Raw genomic sequence first — 18,446 nt, 5'->3', positions numbered from 1 at the left:
ATAATATTTTGTTCTTATCTTTTTTTCCTATAATTCATAATTAGATTGGCATTAGACTTTTTGTTCATATCAACTTCTTCAATTTGGAGTGTATATATATCAAATAATTCATAATAAATACCTATTATATGATTTTTTTTTTTTTTTTTTTTTTATTCTCTTCTTCTACCTACAACCTTACAGGTATGTATTTGCTTACTCTAATTTTTTTCATCAAATTGAATAGATTTTGTGTATTTTTCTGTCTTTTGTTTAACCTAATTTTATTATTTAATTTTAATTAAATTTCAAAATATTTTATTATTTTATTTAGTTTATACATAATTTTTTATTAAGCTGTACATTGCATGGGTATAATACTAGTATATGGTAATAACAACATACACCACATCCTGTGTGTCAACAATTGTATTTGCAATTTGCAAGTCCTTAGAATCTTAATGCAATTACATTCCATTACAAGAGGCTTAAAAAAAAATCATTATATAGAATGTCAGCATGTTCTAGAAGCCGAGTTTTGTGGGATATTTTATGTTTTTTATTTCTTGAGCAACAAGTTTGCTCTACTCTAGAGTAGAGCCCAAGTAATAGCCATTCAAAACAGGTTCAAAGTTGTTTCTCCAAAAAAAAAAAAAAAAAAAGTTCAAATTAACCAATTCATAACTCGTAGTTCAAGTTTAGTTTTTATACAAATGTGTTTTTTTATTATGTGACTAATTATGTATTGAACTAGGTTATTCTTGAGCCAAACAAAAATACAGTCCTCCACATAAAAATATAAACATATCCTTCTTAAACTATAACGAATACCTTAAAGGGTATTAAGTTAGGAACTATTTTTAAAAATATTTTATGAGAGAAGAAATAAGTAATTAACCTTTATTTACCACTTTTTATAGTTCTCATTAATGTATTATTAAAACATTCCTAAAATAACTCATAAACAAATGCCTTAAACACACAATAAGCCATATAGTGATAACAATAAACACAGCATATACAGCGCCATACATGTGTAAATTGTATATTTGTATTGCACGTTGTTAATGATTATACAAGAGGCTAAAAAATCATTATTATATGGAATGTCAATGTATTCTAGATGCCAAGTTTAGTGGGACATTTAATCTTTTGTTTAATCAGTGTTTATCTTTCTCTTTCTTCAACAATAAGTATGCTCTTATATTATATGTGATCACCATTGTAACTGTTTTAAACCTATTCTTTGGTTATCAAAAAACCAATACTTTCGTACAAGTTTAATTAGTTTCATTTTTTTTTAACGGTTGAGACCGTTAATTAAGTCATCCAAGGCTTCGTAGCTTAAACTTTTTTTCTTCTCTTATCTGGGGCTAGGATAACACTCAATTTTTAGTTACAGAAAGCCTTTTGACTTTTGGTATACTTACCAAATTTTCGTTGCTCTCTCTTTTTCTCCGTGATCATTTGGTAAAGGGTTCTGTTTTCATTGGTTATTGTGACTTCAGTTGGCAGAGGGTGTATCTCAGGTTTCTTGATTGTGATGGAAGCCACAGGGCTTCAGAGATTTTGTTTCTGACAAAGAACAGAACAGAAGTTGGAAAACATTCAGTTTCCTCGTTCTCTGTAGACAGGTAAAACTAACGTAGATAAAGTACATCTTTTACTGTTAACCTCATGCCTTAACCAGAATTTTTTTCATGAGGAATGAACAACCTGCTGTACTTGGTTACAACAAGCATGCAGCAAGAAACACATACTACTGCTGTCTAATCTTTACAGTCTCATTGACAAGGCTTGTCTTCCTCCACGGAGATTGCTCAAGATAGTTTAGTACTGATTTATAATGTTTTGAGTAAATAGAAACAGTAAAATATATTGTATCAACTTCTCTCTTACAAATCTCTCAATCCAAATACACAGCACAGGGCTCATGGTGTCACACAGATTTCAGTTCACATTCAGTGGCAGAAACACAAATAAATTCCACAAAGGCATCCCTGACTACATGAACCTTTAGATGTATACCTTAGAAATTTCTTGGTTGAATTCTTTAATTGCAAAGCTACCTAATTAGATGACGTGTTTGATCTTCTCTTTTTTTTTAAATGGACATCTAAGCCTTCGGTTGATTTACTTTTGTCATTATCAACTTCTCTCTTACAAATCTCTATATCCAAATACACAGCACAGGGCTCATGGTGCCACACAGATTTCAGTTCACATTCAGTGGCAGAGACACAAATAAATTTCACAAAGGCATCCCTGACTACATGAACCTTTAGATGTATACCTTAGAAATTTCTTGGTTGAATTCTTTAATTGTAAAGCTACCTAATTAGATGACGTGTTTGACCTTCTCTTTTTTTTAAATGGACATCTTAGCCTTCGGTTGATTAACTTTTGTCATCTAAGTCTGCTTATTGAGGCCTTCCTCGGAAAATTATCTATATAACATCCTAGTAGTTTCGCTTACATTAGTGTTTGCCATCTGCTTGAAGGTTTTAAATTAAGATATGATGAATGTTGATCTGTATAATTCCAACAAGGTCTTAACTTTCCGAGTGATTTAAATTAGTTTTACTGTTTCTTTCTTTCTTATTGCTAAGCTAATTGACCAATACAATCATTTCAAGGGGGAGATACTAGCTCATTCCAATATTGTTACTTGCTTACTGCTTGTAGCTTTAGAATTCCTCATTCCTGCTACACTTCGTGAATCACCATTTTAACAATTGGCCACTGGTCCAATTTATCTGGCTTTGACTTATAAGTTGCTAATTCCAGCAATTGATTGTGTTCAGCTGGTGCAATTTAAGTTCTATGTGTTCGGTTTGAAGTAGCTGTAAATTGGATTGAGATCTTGGACTTGGTAAAATGGCCACCACATCAAATGGAGACGCAGAAGCAGAGAAGAGCTCCAACATTGATGGGGAGGAGAAAACCCAGACAGTTCCACTTCTCAAGCTTTTCTCATTTGCAGATTCCACTGATGTTGCATTGATGATTGTTGGCACCGTTGGAGCAATTGCAAGTGGGTTAGGAATGCCCCTTATGACAATATTGTTTGGCCAATTGATCAATAGCTTTGGCAACAACCAGAGTAGCAACACAGATATTGTTAGTATAATTTCCAAGGTAAATAGACAATACACGGGCAAAGAAAATGAGGTTTACTTCAATCATTATGAATGGAAAGATGTGACTTAAACTTCTGATTTTATTTTTCATTACTTTCCTAAGAGTTTAAACTTCAATTTTCCCATTTTATAGCATGCATAGGAATGCATTTGAATCCTTGATCCTTCTTTTATATTTTTATTTGTTGAAATGGTGATGCTAGTAATTAACCACCTGTGAAATTTTAGGTCTCTCTAAAATTTGTCTACTTGGCAGTGGGGATTGGCTGTGCAGCATTACTCCGTAAGTGTATTCCATGCTCAAAATCTTTGCAGATTTTTTATGCATAGAGAAAATCTTTTATATACAACCCATTGAAGATTAAGAAAATCACGTATGTTGTTTGACAGAGGTGACATGCTGGATGGTCACGGGAGCAAGACAGGCTGCACGAATAAGGGGTTTGTATTTGAAGACTATATTGAGACAAGATGTTTCTTTCTTTGATAAGGAAACTAACACTGGTGAGGTTATTGGGAGAATGTCTGGTGACACTGTTCTCATACAAGATGCCATGGGTGAGAAGGTATAGTATATCTGCAAGAATTACATCAGAACGAAGTTTTGTTCATCTTGTGCACCTAAATATAATATAATCCTAGAGTCAACTAAAGTCTTCTTGTGCAGGTTGGGAAATTTATACAGCTGATATCAACCTTCTTCGGGGGCTTTATAATAGCATTTGTCAGAGGCTGGCTTCTTACCATTGTCTTGTGTTCTGCTATTCCTCTTCTTGTTATGGCTGGTGCTTTTGTGGCCATGATAATATCCAAAATGGCATCCCGTGGACAAAGTGCTTATGGAAAAGCAGCAAATGTAGTTGAACAAACAATTGGTTCAATCAAAACAGTAAGTCACTTTTTCAAAACCAAATACATTTGACAAAAAAATTTGGATAAATTTATTGATAAAGTTAATCCAATTTTGCTCCTTTTTCTATAGCAAAATTATGACATCTATCATTGCTTCCAATCTAGGTTGCATCCTTTACAGGAGAGAAGCAAGCTATAACAAATTACAAAAAGTTTCTTGTAGATGCTTATAAATCTGGTGTTCATGAAGGCTTAGCTGCTGGAATAGGTTTTGGCACGGTTATGTTAGTTGTGTTTTGCACCTATTCTTTGGCTGTGTATTTCGGTACAAAGTTGACACTAGAGGAAAAACACACATACTCTGGAGGTCAAGTGATGAACGTGATTATTGCTGTCTTAACTGCTTCCATGTGAGCTACATTTTGTTTTTTAATTATGTTGCTGAAATTATTGCTAGTAATTATAATTCCTATTTCCCCAATAAATAAAAAATTTATTCTAATTTTTTTGCTGAAATTACACAAGCGCACATGCACGAAAATATATGAATCTGTGTATGGATGTATGTATATCTTTTTTGCCTTATATGTTTATTTACTTCTTGCCTTCTACAATAATATGGATGCTTCAGGTCCCTAGGGCAGGCATCTCCCTGCCTCAGTGCATTTGCTGCTGGACGAGCTGCAGCCTTTAAGATGTTTGAGACTATTGAGAGGAAGCCAAAGATAGATGCTTTTGACAAAAGTGGAAAAGTATTGGATGACATTCATGGAGATATAGAATTGAGGGATGTTTATTTCAGCTATCCAACCAGACCGGATGAGCAAATATTTAATGGTTTTTCACTTAATATCGCTAGTGGCACAACTGCAGCATTAGTGGGAGAAAGTGGGAGTGGGAAATCAACAGTAATCAGTCTTATAGAGAGATTCTATGATCCACAAGTTGGGGAAGTTCTTATAGATAACATTAACATTAAAGAGTTTCAGCTTAAGTGGATAAGGGGAAAGATTGGTCTTGTCAGTCAGGAACCTGTGTTGTTTGCCTCTAGCATTAAGGCTAACATTGCATATGGAAAGGATGGTGCAACTATTGAAGAGATAAGAGCAGCAACTGAACTTGCAAATGCTGCCAAATTCATAGATAAATTGCCACAGGTTACAATTTTCACTCTCTAAGACCCTTCGTTCACCTTCAAGATTAGAAAATTGTTATTTTACTTTGAGATTTTGATTTTTACTTACAGGGACTAGATACCATGGTTGGTGAGCATGGAACGCAGATGTCTGGTGGACAAAAGCAGAGGATTGCAATAGCAAGAGCAATTCTGAAAGACCCACGAATTTTACTTCTGGACGAAGCTACAAGTGCACTTGATGCAGAATCAGAGAAAATAGTGCAAGAGGCATTGGACAGGATTATGGTTAACAGAACAACTGTCATTGTTGCCCATCGTTTGAGCACAGTGAGGAATGCTGATATGATTGCAGTTATTCACAGAGGAAAGATGGTTGAAAAAGGTACCATCTTATTAGTATAGTCTTACCATATTATTCATTCACATGTACAGCCAATATCATGTATACATAGAACATGGTAGTTAGATTTCTTGCAGCCTAGGTTTACTGTCTTGTTGAACAGACTGTGTTATACTCATCAGATTACTGAATTCTAAAATCTTTCGTGTACAGAAACCTAAGTTATTTTGTAAATGCTCAGTAATTTTCTGAACCTTCATGCTTATCTTTTATATTCTGGTCAAATTCCAATTTTTTTAAAATTGCTCAGTTGTTCACTTGTTCCATGTAGTTTGACAGTTGTTGAAAGAAAGAAGAAAAATTTCCTTGTGCTATTATTTGTGTTTCATTTCATCACACAAACTTGTTTTTTGAATTTCCAGTAGTACTTATGGATTCTCCTTCCCTCCCCCTCCCCCTTCCCCCCCCCCCCCCCCCCCCAACAAAAAGCGAAACTAAAGCTTAAGACCATTGGCTGGCTGTAAATATATCATAGAATTCAATTCTCTCGTGTGGTGTGAGAGAGGCAGTGAGATACTCATTTCATAGTGTATTTGGTTATTGATCAGGCTCACACTCAGAATTACTCAAGGATCCTGAGGGAGCATACTCTCAGCTTATACGCTTGCAAGATGTAAAAAAGGAGTCGAAGCAAACTACAGATGATCAAAACAAGTCTGAAATAACTATGGAATCTTTTAGACAGTCAAGTCTTAGGCAGTCAAGTCGAAAATCATCAATCCTTCGATCAATAAGCCGAGGATCATCTGGAAGGGGAAACAGTAGCCACCACTCATTCTCAGTTGCTTTTGGTATTCCCGCAAGACTTGATGTGACTGACACTGCATTGGAAGATCTAGATAACCCTCCAGAAGCCAAAAAAAAATCTCCAGAGGTCTCGATTCGCCGCCTTGCCTATCTCAATAAGCCAGAGATTCCAGTGCTTCTAGGTGGAACAATAGCTGCAATCATCAGTGGAGTAATACTTCCAATTTTCGGTTTGCTAGTTTCCAGTGTAATCAAAACGTTCTTTGAACCACCTCATGAACGAAAAAAGGATGCAAATTTTTGGTCACTAATGTTTTTAGTCCTTGGTGCAGTATCATTTTTGTCAGCTCCAGCACGATCATACCTATTTTCTGTGGCTGGATGTAAGTTAATAGAACGTATCAGATTAATGTGTTTTGAAAATGTGGTTCATAAGGAGATTGGTTGGTTTGATGAGCCTGAGAACTCAAGTGGTGCAATTGGTGCAAGGCTCTCAGCAGATGCAGCAACAGTGCGCGCCCTAGTTGGCGATGCACTAGGTCAAATTGTCCAAAGTATTGCATCAGTAGTTGCAGGTTTAGTCATTGCTTTTGATGCAAGTTGGCAGCTTGCATTTATTGTCCTTGCATTGGTTCCTCTGATTGGAGTCAATGGATATGTTCAACGACAGTCTATGAGAGGATTCAGTGCAGATGCAAAGGTATGCTATATAACTAATTACACAGTTTTTATGGCTGCAGCATGCCTAATATTATGAATTTCAAGTAAGAAAAAGTAAGAAAAAGTAAGAAAAGAAATCCACTTCAAGTTTCAATCAAATGAACATTTCAAATTAACTTTCTAAGTTAATTATAATTCATGAATTATTCATCAAGACTAAATTTACTTGCAGGCAATGTATGAGGATGCAAGCCAAATAGCTAATGATGCAGTTGGGAGTATAAGAACTGTTGCTTCTTTCTGTGCTGAAGAGAAGGTAATGCAACTATATGAAGAGAAATGTGAAGGGCCTAGGAAGGCAGGCATAAAGGAGGGCTTGATCAGTGGAATAGGATTTGGGGCATCTTCCTTCCTATTGTTTAGCGTCTATGCAACCAGCTTCTATGCAGGAGCTCAACTCATTAAACATGGCCAAACATCATTCTCAGCTGTTTTTCGAGTATATAAGCCTTTGATAACCATTTTCTTTTTCCAAATCTACTTTAGAACTTTTAGGGAAAAAAACCTAAATGAGATTCATTTCTCCAAATTATCTTCTAATTTATTTAACATGCATGTGTGGTTTGCAGGTTTTCTTTGCTTTGACCATGGCAGCTACTGCGGTTACTCAATCAAGCTCCTTTTCCACCGATACTCAAAAGGCCAAAACTGCTTCTGCTTCCATATTTGCAATATTAGACAGTAAGTCAAAGATAGACCCAAGTGATGAGTCTGGGACAACATTAGATAATGTCAAGGGAGAAATTGAGCTTCATCATGTGAGCTTTAAATATCCATCTAGGCCAGATATTCAGATTTTCAGAGACCTCAACTTGGTTATTCCTGCAGGCAAGGTAAAGTAATATTCTCTAATAGATCATGTTTTAAATTCCATTTTGGCTGTAACGGGAAAAGACAAAACATTTTCTGCATTTTATTTAGATCCTAGTCCAAAACTCAAAATTGTGTTTGTTTGAATCTATTTTTTCAGACTGTTGCCCTGGTTGGAGAAAGTGGGAGTGGTAAATCCACAGTGATAGCATTATTGGAAAGATTTTATGATCCTGATTCAGGTCATATTACACTTGATAAAACTGAAATTAATAAGCTCCAATTGAAGTGGCTGAGGCAGCAAATGGGGCTTGTGAGCCAAGAACCAGTTCTATTTAATGACACAATCCGTGCTAACATTGCATATGGAAAGGGAGGAGATGGAGGAGATGCAACTGAGGCAGAGATTATAGCTGCAGCAGAATTGGCCAATGCCCACAGGTTCATTAGTGGATTAAACCAGGTAAGAACAATGTGAACAACGATAATAATAAGCTAATGCTTAATTAAGTAACTAGTTAATTTTTTTTCTTTCTTTTTGATGCAAAATGCAGGGTTATGATACTGTAGTTGGGGAACGAGGAATCCAATTATCTGGCGGACAGAAGCAGCGCATAGCCATTGCACGTGCTATAATTAAAAATCCAAAAATATTGCTATTAGATGAGGCTACCAGTGCACTCGATGCTGAGTCTGAAAGAGTAGTGCAAGATGCATTAGACCGAGTCATAATAAGCAGGACTACAGTTGTGGTGGCTCATAGATTGTCCACAATAAAAAATGCAGATCTGATTGCAGTGGTTAAGAATGGAGTCATCGTGGAGAAAGGAAAGCATGGGACTTTGATTAATATACAGGATGGATTTTATGCCTCCTTAGTTGCGCTTCACACAAGTGCATCAACTGCTTGAGTTTCTTAAACCCTTTTCCATGTTCAAAATCTAGTTAAGGGTTTATTGTAATCTATTTTCTTGTGTATGCATAAGAAGAAAAAGTTCCCTTGTGAGAGACAACATAACCACTGTGTTGACTCTGTAGTTTTCATTATATCCCACCATCCTTGCAAGCATAAGTATAGCCCTCATCCATATGCGCAGTTGCGCAGACTCACCTACCTTAAGCTACATTATAGAATTATTGCATATAGTAAGAAAGTTGAATCCAACACTAAGTGTGACCGTGTGAGCAATCTGCATAAACCATCCAGCAGGGTTCAAATCACCTCACCCCAACTATTGATGTATCAAACAAAATATTTCAACAATTTTCCTCATAAAAAATTGTAATCTCTAGTATTCTATTTTATAATCAAAGATTCAAAATAGAAAGACAAAGTGGTGTATTGATTTTTTCATATTATATGCGTTTACAAACTTGAAATTGTATGATATAATGACTAATAAAGATACACATGTTCAAGGCAGCACTACAAGTACTTTAGGGGGTTCAAATGAACCCCAACTTAATATATATATATATATATATACACATATATCCTTTTACCGGTTTAATTTACCCTCAAAAATATTTTGCACACTCTGATCACAAATTAGTTCACCCCAAAACCAAGCAACATCACAAATTAGTCTTATCCCAAAACCACACAAATCACTCTCCCCTCGTAATCCCATCTCATCTCTTTTCTCTATTTAACTATCTTGGTATCACCAACTCTAAGAGTAAAGATTGAGTGTTTGTGAATTGTGAATGTCTTTCTCTTTATTATAAATTTTTATAATATATATGTATGTGTGAGTGCGTGGCTAATACTGATTGTGTACTTTATTACATCTTGTTATAATGTTATTTGTGTGAACTGTGATGTGTGAATGTGTGCGTGTATAATATAATATAACTTTATATAATTTAATGAAATACAAAGATTTTTTTTTTTTTTTTTTTTTTGAGAAACAAACACACATACACACACAAGGGAGAGAGAGAGGGAAAAGAAAAGGAGTTCTAACACAAAGTTATCTTTTCATATTCTTAAGTAAGTACATCAAAGTGGACTAAAATTGACCGAAATAGACTGAAATGAACAGAATGGGACTAAATTGGACCAAAGTGGTCCAAAATGGACCAAATGTCAAACCGTAATTAGTAAACATATCTCAAAAAATTAATAATAATTATAATAATAAAGTGCTGTAAAACCATAATCTTTTATAAGTAATGTATTCCAATTTGATGGAATTGATTTGTTATTAAAGTAACATCAATCATATTTATTATCACCACGTTAATATTTTTAACTAAATTATTATGCATGTGTATGTGATTTTATGTGTCTGTTAAAGGTTTTATTCAAGTTAAATTTGGTACCATGTAGAGAAAGTTGGTACACCACAAAAAAACATATCAAGAAAACTACTTGCATGTAATAGTTTATATGAAAAGAAAATTAAAGGGAAAAAAAACCATTTTTTAAGAGCTTTATTATCTCTATCTCTTGAAGCTTATAAAAATGACATATGGTTCTCTAAGTAGGAGTAAAACTGAACCCTTTAACCTAGCCTTGAATACTATATTAGCATACAAATATGAATTCAATGGTGGAATGAGATTTTTTTCAAGCAAGTATATACTAAGAATAAATAAATGGTGTCTCCGCTCAAAGTATTTGTATTACATATATTTTCTATTATAAGTTACATTTAGTACAAAGTATTATATTTTCTAAAAAATTCTTCTCAATAATAAAAGTTCAAAAATGTGTAAATTCATTTTAGTAAAAAGTAACAGTCATATCATAATTGATAAGTTATAACTAGTTTTGAAAAAAAATAAAGGCATAATGCATTATTTCATACATTAATATTTATATACATGTTTTTTAAAAACAAAGAACGAAAAGAAATTAATGACATGTCAGCTAATGTAGCTCAACAAAAACGTAAGAACAATAAATGTTACATTTTTAGCGTATAGATATTGATTGATTGGTTGGTTAGGACTTAAGATGCACTACTTCTCTCGATGCTTCTTTTTTTTCTTTTTTTCTTTTTCTTTTTTTCTTTTTTTTTTTGAATGGAAGATATAGAACTGTTCAACAAGTTACAAAGTTGTTAGCTCCAACCAGTTGATGCAGCACAGACATTATGTGCTTCTTTCTAAAAAATTTAATGTCATAATTTTACGCTTAATCATAGCCCTAGTTCTGTATCTATTAGAGCAACTGCATCAGTTGATGCAAAGTTGTGCAAAATAGAAAAATGTGCTCATTTTACACCTTTTGAGCCAAAAAAACCCACTTTAGTGAGTGTAAAATTGTGCATTTATGCACAATTGTTATAGTAATTGTGCATATATGCACAGTTACTGTAGCACTTGCATTTATTATTTTATTAGTTTTTTCTCTCTCTTATCTTTGGCGCTCTCCTTTTTCTCCCCAGACCAGCAATCATCTCCAATTCCTCCCCTCCTCCTCAACCACAGCCATCCGATCAACATCAAACTCACACCTCACTCCTCAACAACTTCCTCTCTTCAATCGAGGCCGACGACTATTTCTGCGCCCTATCCTCCGACGCCACCAAACTCGTCCCTCAACAACTCGCTGATGACAAGTCCTTCTCCGCCGACCGAGTCTACTCCAAGTTGCTCCACCGCGTCAAGTCCTTCCTTGTTTCAGAATCCGAAGACGACAAGGACAAGGCTTATAGAGCATTGCTCATGATCAATATCGCTGTCACTGCATTCCTCACCTTCACTCAGTGCAACATGACTGGGTGAGTCACTGAAAAAATTGCAACTTTTTGAAATTTGAATGACAAAAGATCGAACTTTGAGTCTAATTGTCTCATTATCAGTGAGAGAGAGGCGGTGAGGGAGAGATGGGTTTCGGATTGGGTCTGTGAGAAAGAGGCGGTGAGGGAGACAATAATAAAAAAATTGTAAAAGAATGAATATTTTATTGAATAAATGTGTAGAATAGATAAACTAATGTAGATGTTTTGTAAAAATAGGTGTGTAAATTAGAAAAAGTAGTTTTTTGTGCAAAATCGAAGGAAAATTTGCATCAACTGATGCAGTTGCTCTTAGTGTAGCTATCCTGATGGATGAATCTTTCTACTGACACGGGATCCTAGAAATACCACACAAATATCGCTCACCAAACTTGTCAACCCAAAATACCACCTTCCTGAAATAATGCGTTTATGCATCATTACTGTGTCTAGACAGGAAATTGAACAACATAACAAAAGAAAATAAATTGGATAAATATAAGTTTCTCCTCTAAAATACTAAAGTAATACCGCTAGTCATCTTCTTCACTTTCATCACTATATGCAACTAGACCACTTATACCAACATCTTGGGACTTATTAGTATTACTATTAGATTTTTTCAACGTCTCCAAAGATTTTTCTGCATCAACAGCATGGATTTTCACTACCTCTGAAGGCTGCTCGGAAGTTCCTGTTTCTAACTTTGGTTTCTTTGCTTGTGGCTTGACTTTAATAATCATACCTAATGGACGAGCAGGCAGATTTTTCCTCCCAATTGATTTCTGTTCCTGCAAACAGTGACAGGTTGTGTGCTTAGAAACCAATGCATACTAACAATTTCAACAGTTTTATTTCACTAGCAAAATGGTAAACTCTCATAAAAAGTTGTATTAGGTCAGTGGCAATCAGACCAAGTTGACTTGACTGGATCATAGGCACACCATATCACTATATCAGTAGTCATAGATAAGCCCAAAACAGACTAGTAAGAAAGATTTCAGCTTTAGGTTAAGCTGAAATCTGCAATGGCTCAAATTACTCCACACAATTATTGCCAAATCAAAATTGTCTACCATTGAAGCGCCTACCATCAACTTATGCATTATACCTTACCCATCAAATTTTACTAGATACTCAGAAGCATTAATTCACGCAGCGGACAGGATTCAAAGTCAAAAGGTTCCAACTAGCTTTATTGATAAAAGTCTATCGAGATCATGTCAGAGACCTGGAATTAAAACGCAATGCTCATATGAGAGAGAGAGAGAGAGAGGGGGTGGAAGAGGGCTGAATTTTTACTTTCAACAAAAAAAAAAAAAAAAAAATACAGAGACTCATTTCAAGAAAATTCCATCAGGTTAATAAGCTTTGATTGTGTGATTGCCTTCTCATTCCCAAGTTTGATTACTTAGGAAACCTAGGTCTAATTGCCTAGGGTTTATATTTCTTTAATTTCTTGCTCAGTTCACTTTTCAACAACAAAAAGCCATCAAATTCCATCAAGATTCATTCAAAATCCGATCTTTTTCTTGCCTAAACCTGTAAGTATCAAGCGCCATTTGAGAATCCATTGAGAATCCTACTTTAGTTTTAAATTTCTAAAGATCCTACATCAAAATTGGTATCAGAGCCAACTAAAGCTTTTGTCCTAAGTCAACATCCTTAAGTATCCATTTAGACCAACACCAAACAAATTGATTAAAATGTTGAAGAATCACTAGATTATAAATTAGACCAGTTCAAGACATTTTTTTTTTTGATGATGTAGAACCTCACCAAGGTAGGGCCCTTTGGACCACCCTTGGGGAGTAAACCACAGACACAACCCCACCCACCAAAACTGTGTATCAAGTAATTAAGGGGAACTCCTTGTGGGGATTTAAACCCAAGATGTCTGGTTACAGCTCATCCCAAGCCTCCCACCACTATGCTACACCCTGACAGGTAGTTTAAATTATGAATGTCCTAACATAAAATGCAGACCAACTTCTGCATCTTAGACACAATCTAGAACAATTAGCCTCAGAGAATCCTTTAGCTACTGCATCAAACAAGATGTCCCAGGAAAGAGATGGTTTCACAAAATCTTCAACAATAGTTTCATATGCAGAAGGAAAAGTTTAAAATCTTATAAGTTAGATCCAAAATGCAGGAGGTATTAACTTTGGAAATCTAAACAAAATATATTTATTATGAGCTTACTAAGACCTGGCAGAACCCAGAAATTCCATCAGCTCACTCAATGTACAGACAAGGACCCATTCAATAGCCCCCCAACCCCCCCCCCCCCCCCCCCCCCACAAAAAAAAAAAACCAACAAACAAAAAAGGCTAAATTATATATTACACTCTCTGACTTTGACGTGTTTCCATTTCATCCTATACTTTCAAATTTTTTTTTTTCTCATTTTAGACCTTTAATTTCCCTCCAAATCATACTGTTAAACCCGAAAAGATAATGTAGTTTTGCTATTAGAAACATATGGGTTTAAAGAAATCCATTTCAATCCTTTAACTTACATTTGTTTCCATCGTAGCCTTTCCATCCAAATCACATCATTAAACCCCCCACAAACGAAGTCGTTTTGCAATTAGAAACATATGGGGTTTAATGATGTAGATTGGATGGAGGTGGACATAAGGACTACATTGGAAATAGACATAACTTAAAGGACAAATTAAAGAATTAAAACTACAACAATAGAACAGGTCAAAGTTAGAGGGTGTAATTTGTAATTTAGCCAAGAAAAATAGTACAAAAGCAAAAGCAAAAGAAAAAGAGAAAATTGTAAGAGACGGAAACATGCTTATGTCATCAAAACTAACCTGGATTATAGGAGCAGGGGTTTTTTCCTTAAGCTCGTGTACAATATTAGACTGTGCTGCCACTGCTGCCTGGAGAAGAATTGAAGAAACCACAGCAATAAAAGACGAAAGATGAAGTTCAGGATCAAGTACTTCCTTGATTCTCAGCATAACCATGCAACTCATATGCCTAACAAATACCACTACTGAAAGAATTGTGTCGCTTAGTAACATTTTTATTTCAGAAAAACAATCTGTGCAATGTGCCAGTGCAAAACCAGTTTAAAATGTTCAGCAAAAGTTATATCATCCATAAAATCACTTTGCTTCAATTCCTTTTTTTTTTTAATAATTAAATCACTTCACTTCAATTCCTTACTGTTTGAACACTTAAACATCCCTTCCATGGACACATATGGTTAAACTGCATACCTAGACTTCTTAGTCATGGTCATATAATAGAACAATTCTCAACAAAAAGATAACATTCTCTATCAACAATTTTTGGGGGACACATACAACATTGAACTAACCTTAAGCATTCTAATTGCCAGGATTTATGTTGAGATGTACAATCTTTACCCTATTAAATCAGCCTAACTACATATATAAAGGGAAGCACAAATAAATTTAGGAAATGCCTAGTCTGACCATAAATTTTGATGCGCAGGAAAATTGGATCCTAACTAATAATTATAAACTTTGCCACATCCTTACATTAGAAAGTTATAGTAATGACCTCACGACAAACCCATGATTTTCAAGCCAACTAATTTTGTGTTTCCACATGGAAAAAAAAAAAAAAAAAAAAAAAAAAAAAAAAAAAAAAAAAAAAATCTTGATATAGAACAATAAGAAATTTACCTGGAAACTCTGCAGCTGCTGAGCTTCCTCATCTGCAATTTGTTGTTCATATTCCCTCCTTGACTGAGTGAAAAAATAAACTAAATTAAAACCATACAGCAGAAATGTTTTAATTAAATAAATTAATGAACTCTAATGAAAATAGAAAGGAAACCAGTGGTAATAGGGGTCTGTTTAGGATCAGCTTGTTTTGCTGAAACTAAAAACTTTTTGTTAAAAATACTATAGATAAAAGTAAAAGTTAGCTGAAATAGTACAGTGAAACCCATAAATAGTACCAAAAAGTATAATGAGGTCCATGAATAGTAACAAAAATAAGCTGAATAGTAAAATAAGCTAGCTCTTTAATTTTGTAGCCAAATGCACACTAGATCTGCAAACTGAGATTGCAAATCACTTATAGTTTTATAAAACAGTTCTATTCTTTCTAGTGATTATTCATATTCTGACAATTTCCAAGTATCTCAGCTTAGTAACTCCAAAGGTACATCCAATAGTACTTATCAGAAAATGATGTACTTCATGTAGCACTGAATAGATAAATTTCTTAGACCATAATCTCACCATTTCCACCTTTTCAAGAAACTCAGTCTCATCATCATCCAAAGCTTTGGGTGGTCCTGTTAAAAAAAAAAATTTTGGTTAGTCTCATTATTTAAAGTGCTAACTCGGAGATAGCAAAAAAATGCATAGATCATTTTTGCCCTGTCGTGATGCAGTCCTTTAGAGCTGCAGAAAAAGGAAAAACAAACAATTGGGTCTACAATTAGAGCTGATCACTCACTGTGCTTGAAACGTTCATTAAACTCTGCATCTTTCTTGTCTTTGTTCTCCTTTAGAATCTGCATTCAGAAAACATAAATTTCAAAATGCTTGAATAACTGAAAGCTTATATGAATATAAACATATGGGGTGCATATAAGTTATAACCAAAGGATTTATAACAGCCAGAAAATCTGGTTTCAATTTACTTACACACTAGACAAGGATCAAATGGGCAAAGGACCCATTTTTTAGCAAATTGACCCCTATAAAAAGCCCTAGGTAGGAACAAGAATTCCCAGTATCTAAAATGGGTTTTCAATAAACTGCTAGAGATGCAGGAAGCTATCACACTTTGCTTGTTGTGGAGTATTTAGTGAGAGCATAACACCGGGACATTTGAGCGAATTGAATTTACAACTGTTCATCTGAAAATTTAATTCCTGAGATCCTTTTGGAGTCGACTAGAACTTTTGGAAAATTCAATTCTTCATCCTTTTTTTGGATCTTTTTAAAATCTTAGTAACTTTACATCTTAGTTTCAGTTTTCAAGCACTTCTCTTGTATACTTCCCATGTACTTAGCTTCACCCTTTCGCTTTGTTATTCATGAAAAAGAAAAAACCTGAATTGCCCATTTACTCAATTTTTACACCATCTCTTTTGACCGAGTTTTCGGTCTAATTAATTGTGTATCATATATGATTAGCTACTGAACTCTCCTCATATTATTTAAAATACATATAATTCACTAAAAGCTTTTTTAAGTACCAGAAAAAAAAAATATATATATATATATATTCTCAATAGCAAAGCAATGTCAAATTATACAAAATCGTAAACTTTAAACATTGAAACAAAAAACAAAAATAAAGGGTGTTATAGTTTTACCTCAAAGAGAGCTCTATCTCTCTGGGCAGTGCCATCCTCAACACGCTCGCCTCTTGCCTTTTTAGCTTCATCCAACTGCCTCCACCAAAAAACAAAAGCTTAGTATTTTTGTTACAGAGAAGAAAGAGTAATGAGCTTCTGAATTCGGTAAAAATAGAAGAAGAAAGGGTATTGAGAAGTCGAAATAAACCTGTTCCTCCGAGACGAAACTCATGAGCCGAATCGGACGGCTTGGTTCTTCAGCCATTGTTACTACGAATCAGTACAACGCTAAACCCTAAAATCTATCTCTCTTTGCGCTTCCAAAACCCCTATTCTTCGGCGATTATGATTTAGATTATGAATCTCAGCGAACCGTACGATTTCGAGCTTTCCCTTACAGAGTGCAGAGTTTTTGTACTTAGGTAGTACCTTGCTCTCCTGACTTTTGAAGTATTTTAATAGAGAACTAGTATTAACATTAATCAATAAAGTTTCTATGTTAATAATTTAAAATAATAATAATAATTTTAAAAGAAAATCACATTTTAAACCATATATAATTTTAAAATCAACAAATTTAACATTGCAGTTGTGAAAAATAATAAATTAACAAATTAAATCTTCAACCTATATTAAACATGATACAATATGGTTCCATTTAAATGGGTTAAAGTTTAATATGGTTCATTTAAATGGGTTAAAGTTTAATTCATTATTTTCTAAAATCCTACAGTTTAATTTGTTACAGGTCATTCTATGGTTATTAAATAAAGTAAAATCATTTTGTGGGTGCCCAAGGACCAAGGATGGATCTGAAGAGTTGTAGTATGACTGTGAGAATGTCATAATCCATAGGCCCAAGGAGGAAAGACGTCCGAGGAAAGGAGGAGATGAGTTAAAGTACTCTAACGGATTCCAAGTGAGAGCGAAAGTCTGAAGAGAGAGAGAGAGTCAGTGGTTGTAGGGGAAGTTTATGGCTTAGAGTAGTCTGTCGCCTTCGCATTAAATGGTGGGTAGCAGCATTGATGAGAAAGTAACCTGAACAATGCAAGTCACAGTTAAGCAAGCTCCTTCCACCATCTTCTTTAGATGTGGAAACAGACAAGTGTCATGAAGGGAAACTAGTTAGATAGGGATGGTTGGTTGAAATATAAAGAAATGAGAAGTATAGAAGGAAAAGGGGGTTGACAAGAAAAAGGATCTAAAAATACAAGTATCTAAAAAAGAGAGAAGTACTAAACATAGACAAGAAGAACATAGAGAGAGGAGAGTGAATAGTGTAGCTTTTTGTATAATCTCAACCTCCTCGGCCAAGCTTGTGGAGGAATATATACTCCTCTATTCTATAAAATTAACATTTTCTTTTCTATCTTCGTCCTCAAGTAGAGCCCTCTCTTGTTATTAATTTCCCTCTCTTACAAATTTTATTGATTTGGGCCAATGTTGAACTGTACAACTCATTGTTCTAAGTGAGCTTGGACCGCAAGATCTTTTGGTCTTTACACCTTTATTAACCATTAAAATTAGGTAGATATGATACATGCAAAGAAATGTATGTATTATAAAATTCCCTATTTGTTACTTTTAAAATCATAGAGTTAATTTGTTAATTTTAAAAATATAAGGG

General features: G+C 34.5%; 2 protein-coding genes across 4 annotated transcripts; one reads left to right on the top strand and one right to left on the bottom strand.

The window, feature by feature from the left end:
• The first annotated feature begins 1,212 nt into the window (after window positions 1-1,212).
• Window positions 1,213-9,120, top strand: LOC126710334 (ABC transporter B family member 4-like). 2 transcript variants are annotated; one of them, XM_050410747.1, is made up of 13 exons: window positions 1,213-1,613; window positions 2,784-3,117; window positions 3,348-3,402; window positions 3,510-3,685; window positions 3,787-4,008; window positions 4,137-4,381; window positions 4,603-5,128; window positions 5,218-5,491; window positions 6,058-6,956; window positions 7,149-7,415; window positions 7,546-7,809; window positions 7,947-8,249; window positions 8,341-9,120. In XM_050410747.1, exons 2-13 carry the CDS (start codon window positions 2,857-2,859, stop codon window positions 8,695-8,697), a joined length of 3,849 nt encoding a protein of 1,282 aa, XP_050266704.1. In that variant the 5' UTR covers window positions 1,213-1,613; window positions 2,784-2,856; the 3' UTR covers window positions 8,698-9,120. The 2 variants fall into 2 exon arrangements, with proteins under 2 accessions (XP_050266704.1, XP_050266705.1); XM_050410748.1 differs by lacking the exon at window positions 1,213-1,613 and having other exon boundaries at window positions 2,986-3,117; window positions 3,376-3,402.
• On the bottom strand, window positions 9,111-17,278 carry LOC126710335 (uncharacterized). Of its 2 annotated transcripts, XM_050410750.1 has the most exons (8): window positions 17,028-17,278; window positions 16,838-16,912; window positions 15,970-16,027; window positions 15,750-15,805; window positions 15,186-15,248; window positions 14,343-14,411; window positions 12,186-12,305; window positions 9,111-11,493 (listed from the first exon to the last, which is right to left on the bottom strand). In XM_050410750.1, the coding sequence occupies exons 1-8, from the start codon at window positions 17,082-17,084 to the stop codon at window positions 11,446-11,448; spliced, it is 546 nt and encodes a 181-aa protein (XP_050266707.1). In that variant the 5' UTR covers window positions 17,085-17,278; the 3' UTR covers window positions 9,111-11,445. The 2 variants fall into 2 exon arrangements, with proteins under 2 accessions (XP_050266707.1, XP_050266706.1); XM_050410749.1 differs by lacking the exon at window positions 9,111-11,493 and having other exon boundaries at window positions 11,907-12,305.
• Window positions 17,279-18,446: the final 1,168 nt, after the last annotated feature.

Source organism: Quercus robur, chromosome 12 (assembly GCF_932294415.1).
Source record: "Quercus robur chromosome 12, dhQueRobu3.1, whole genome shotgun sequence".
NCBI lineage: Eukaryota > Viridiplantae > Streptophyta > Magnoliopsida > Fagales > Fagaceae > Quercus > Quercus robur.
The sequence above is the reverse complement of the archived record's forward strand: the minus strand, read 5'-3'. Positions and strand labels throughout refer to the sequence as shown.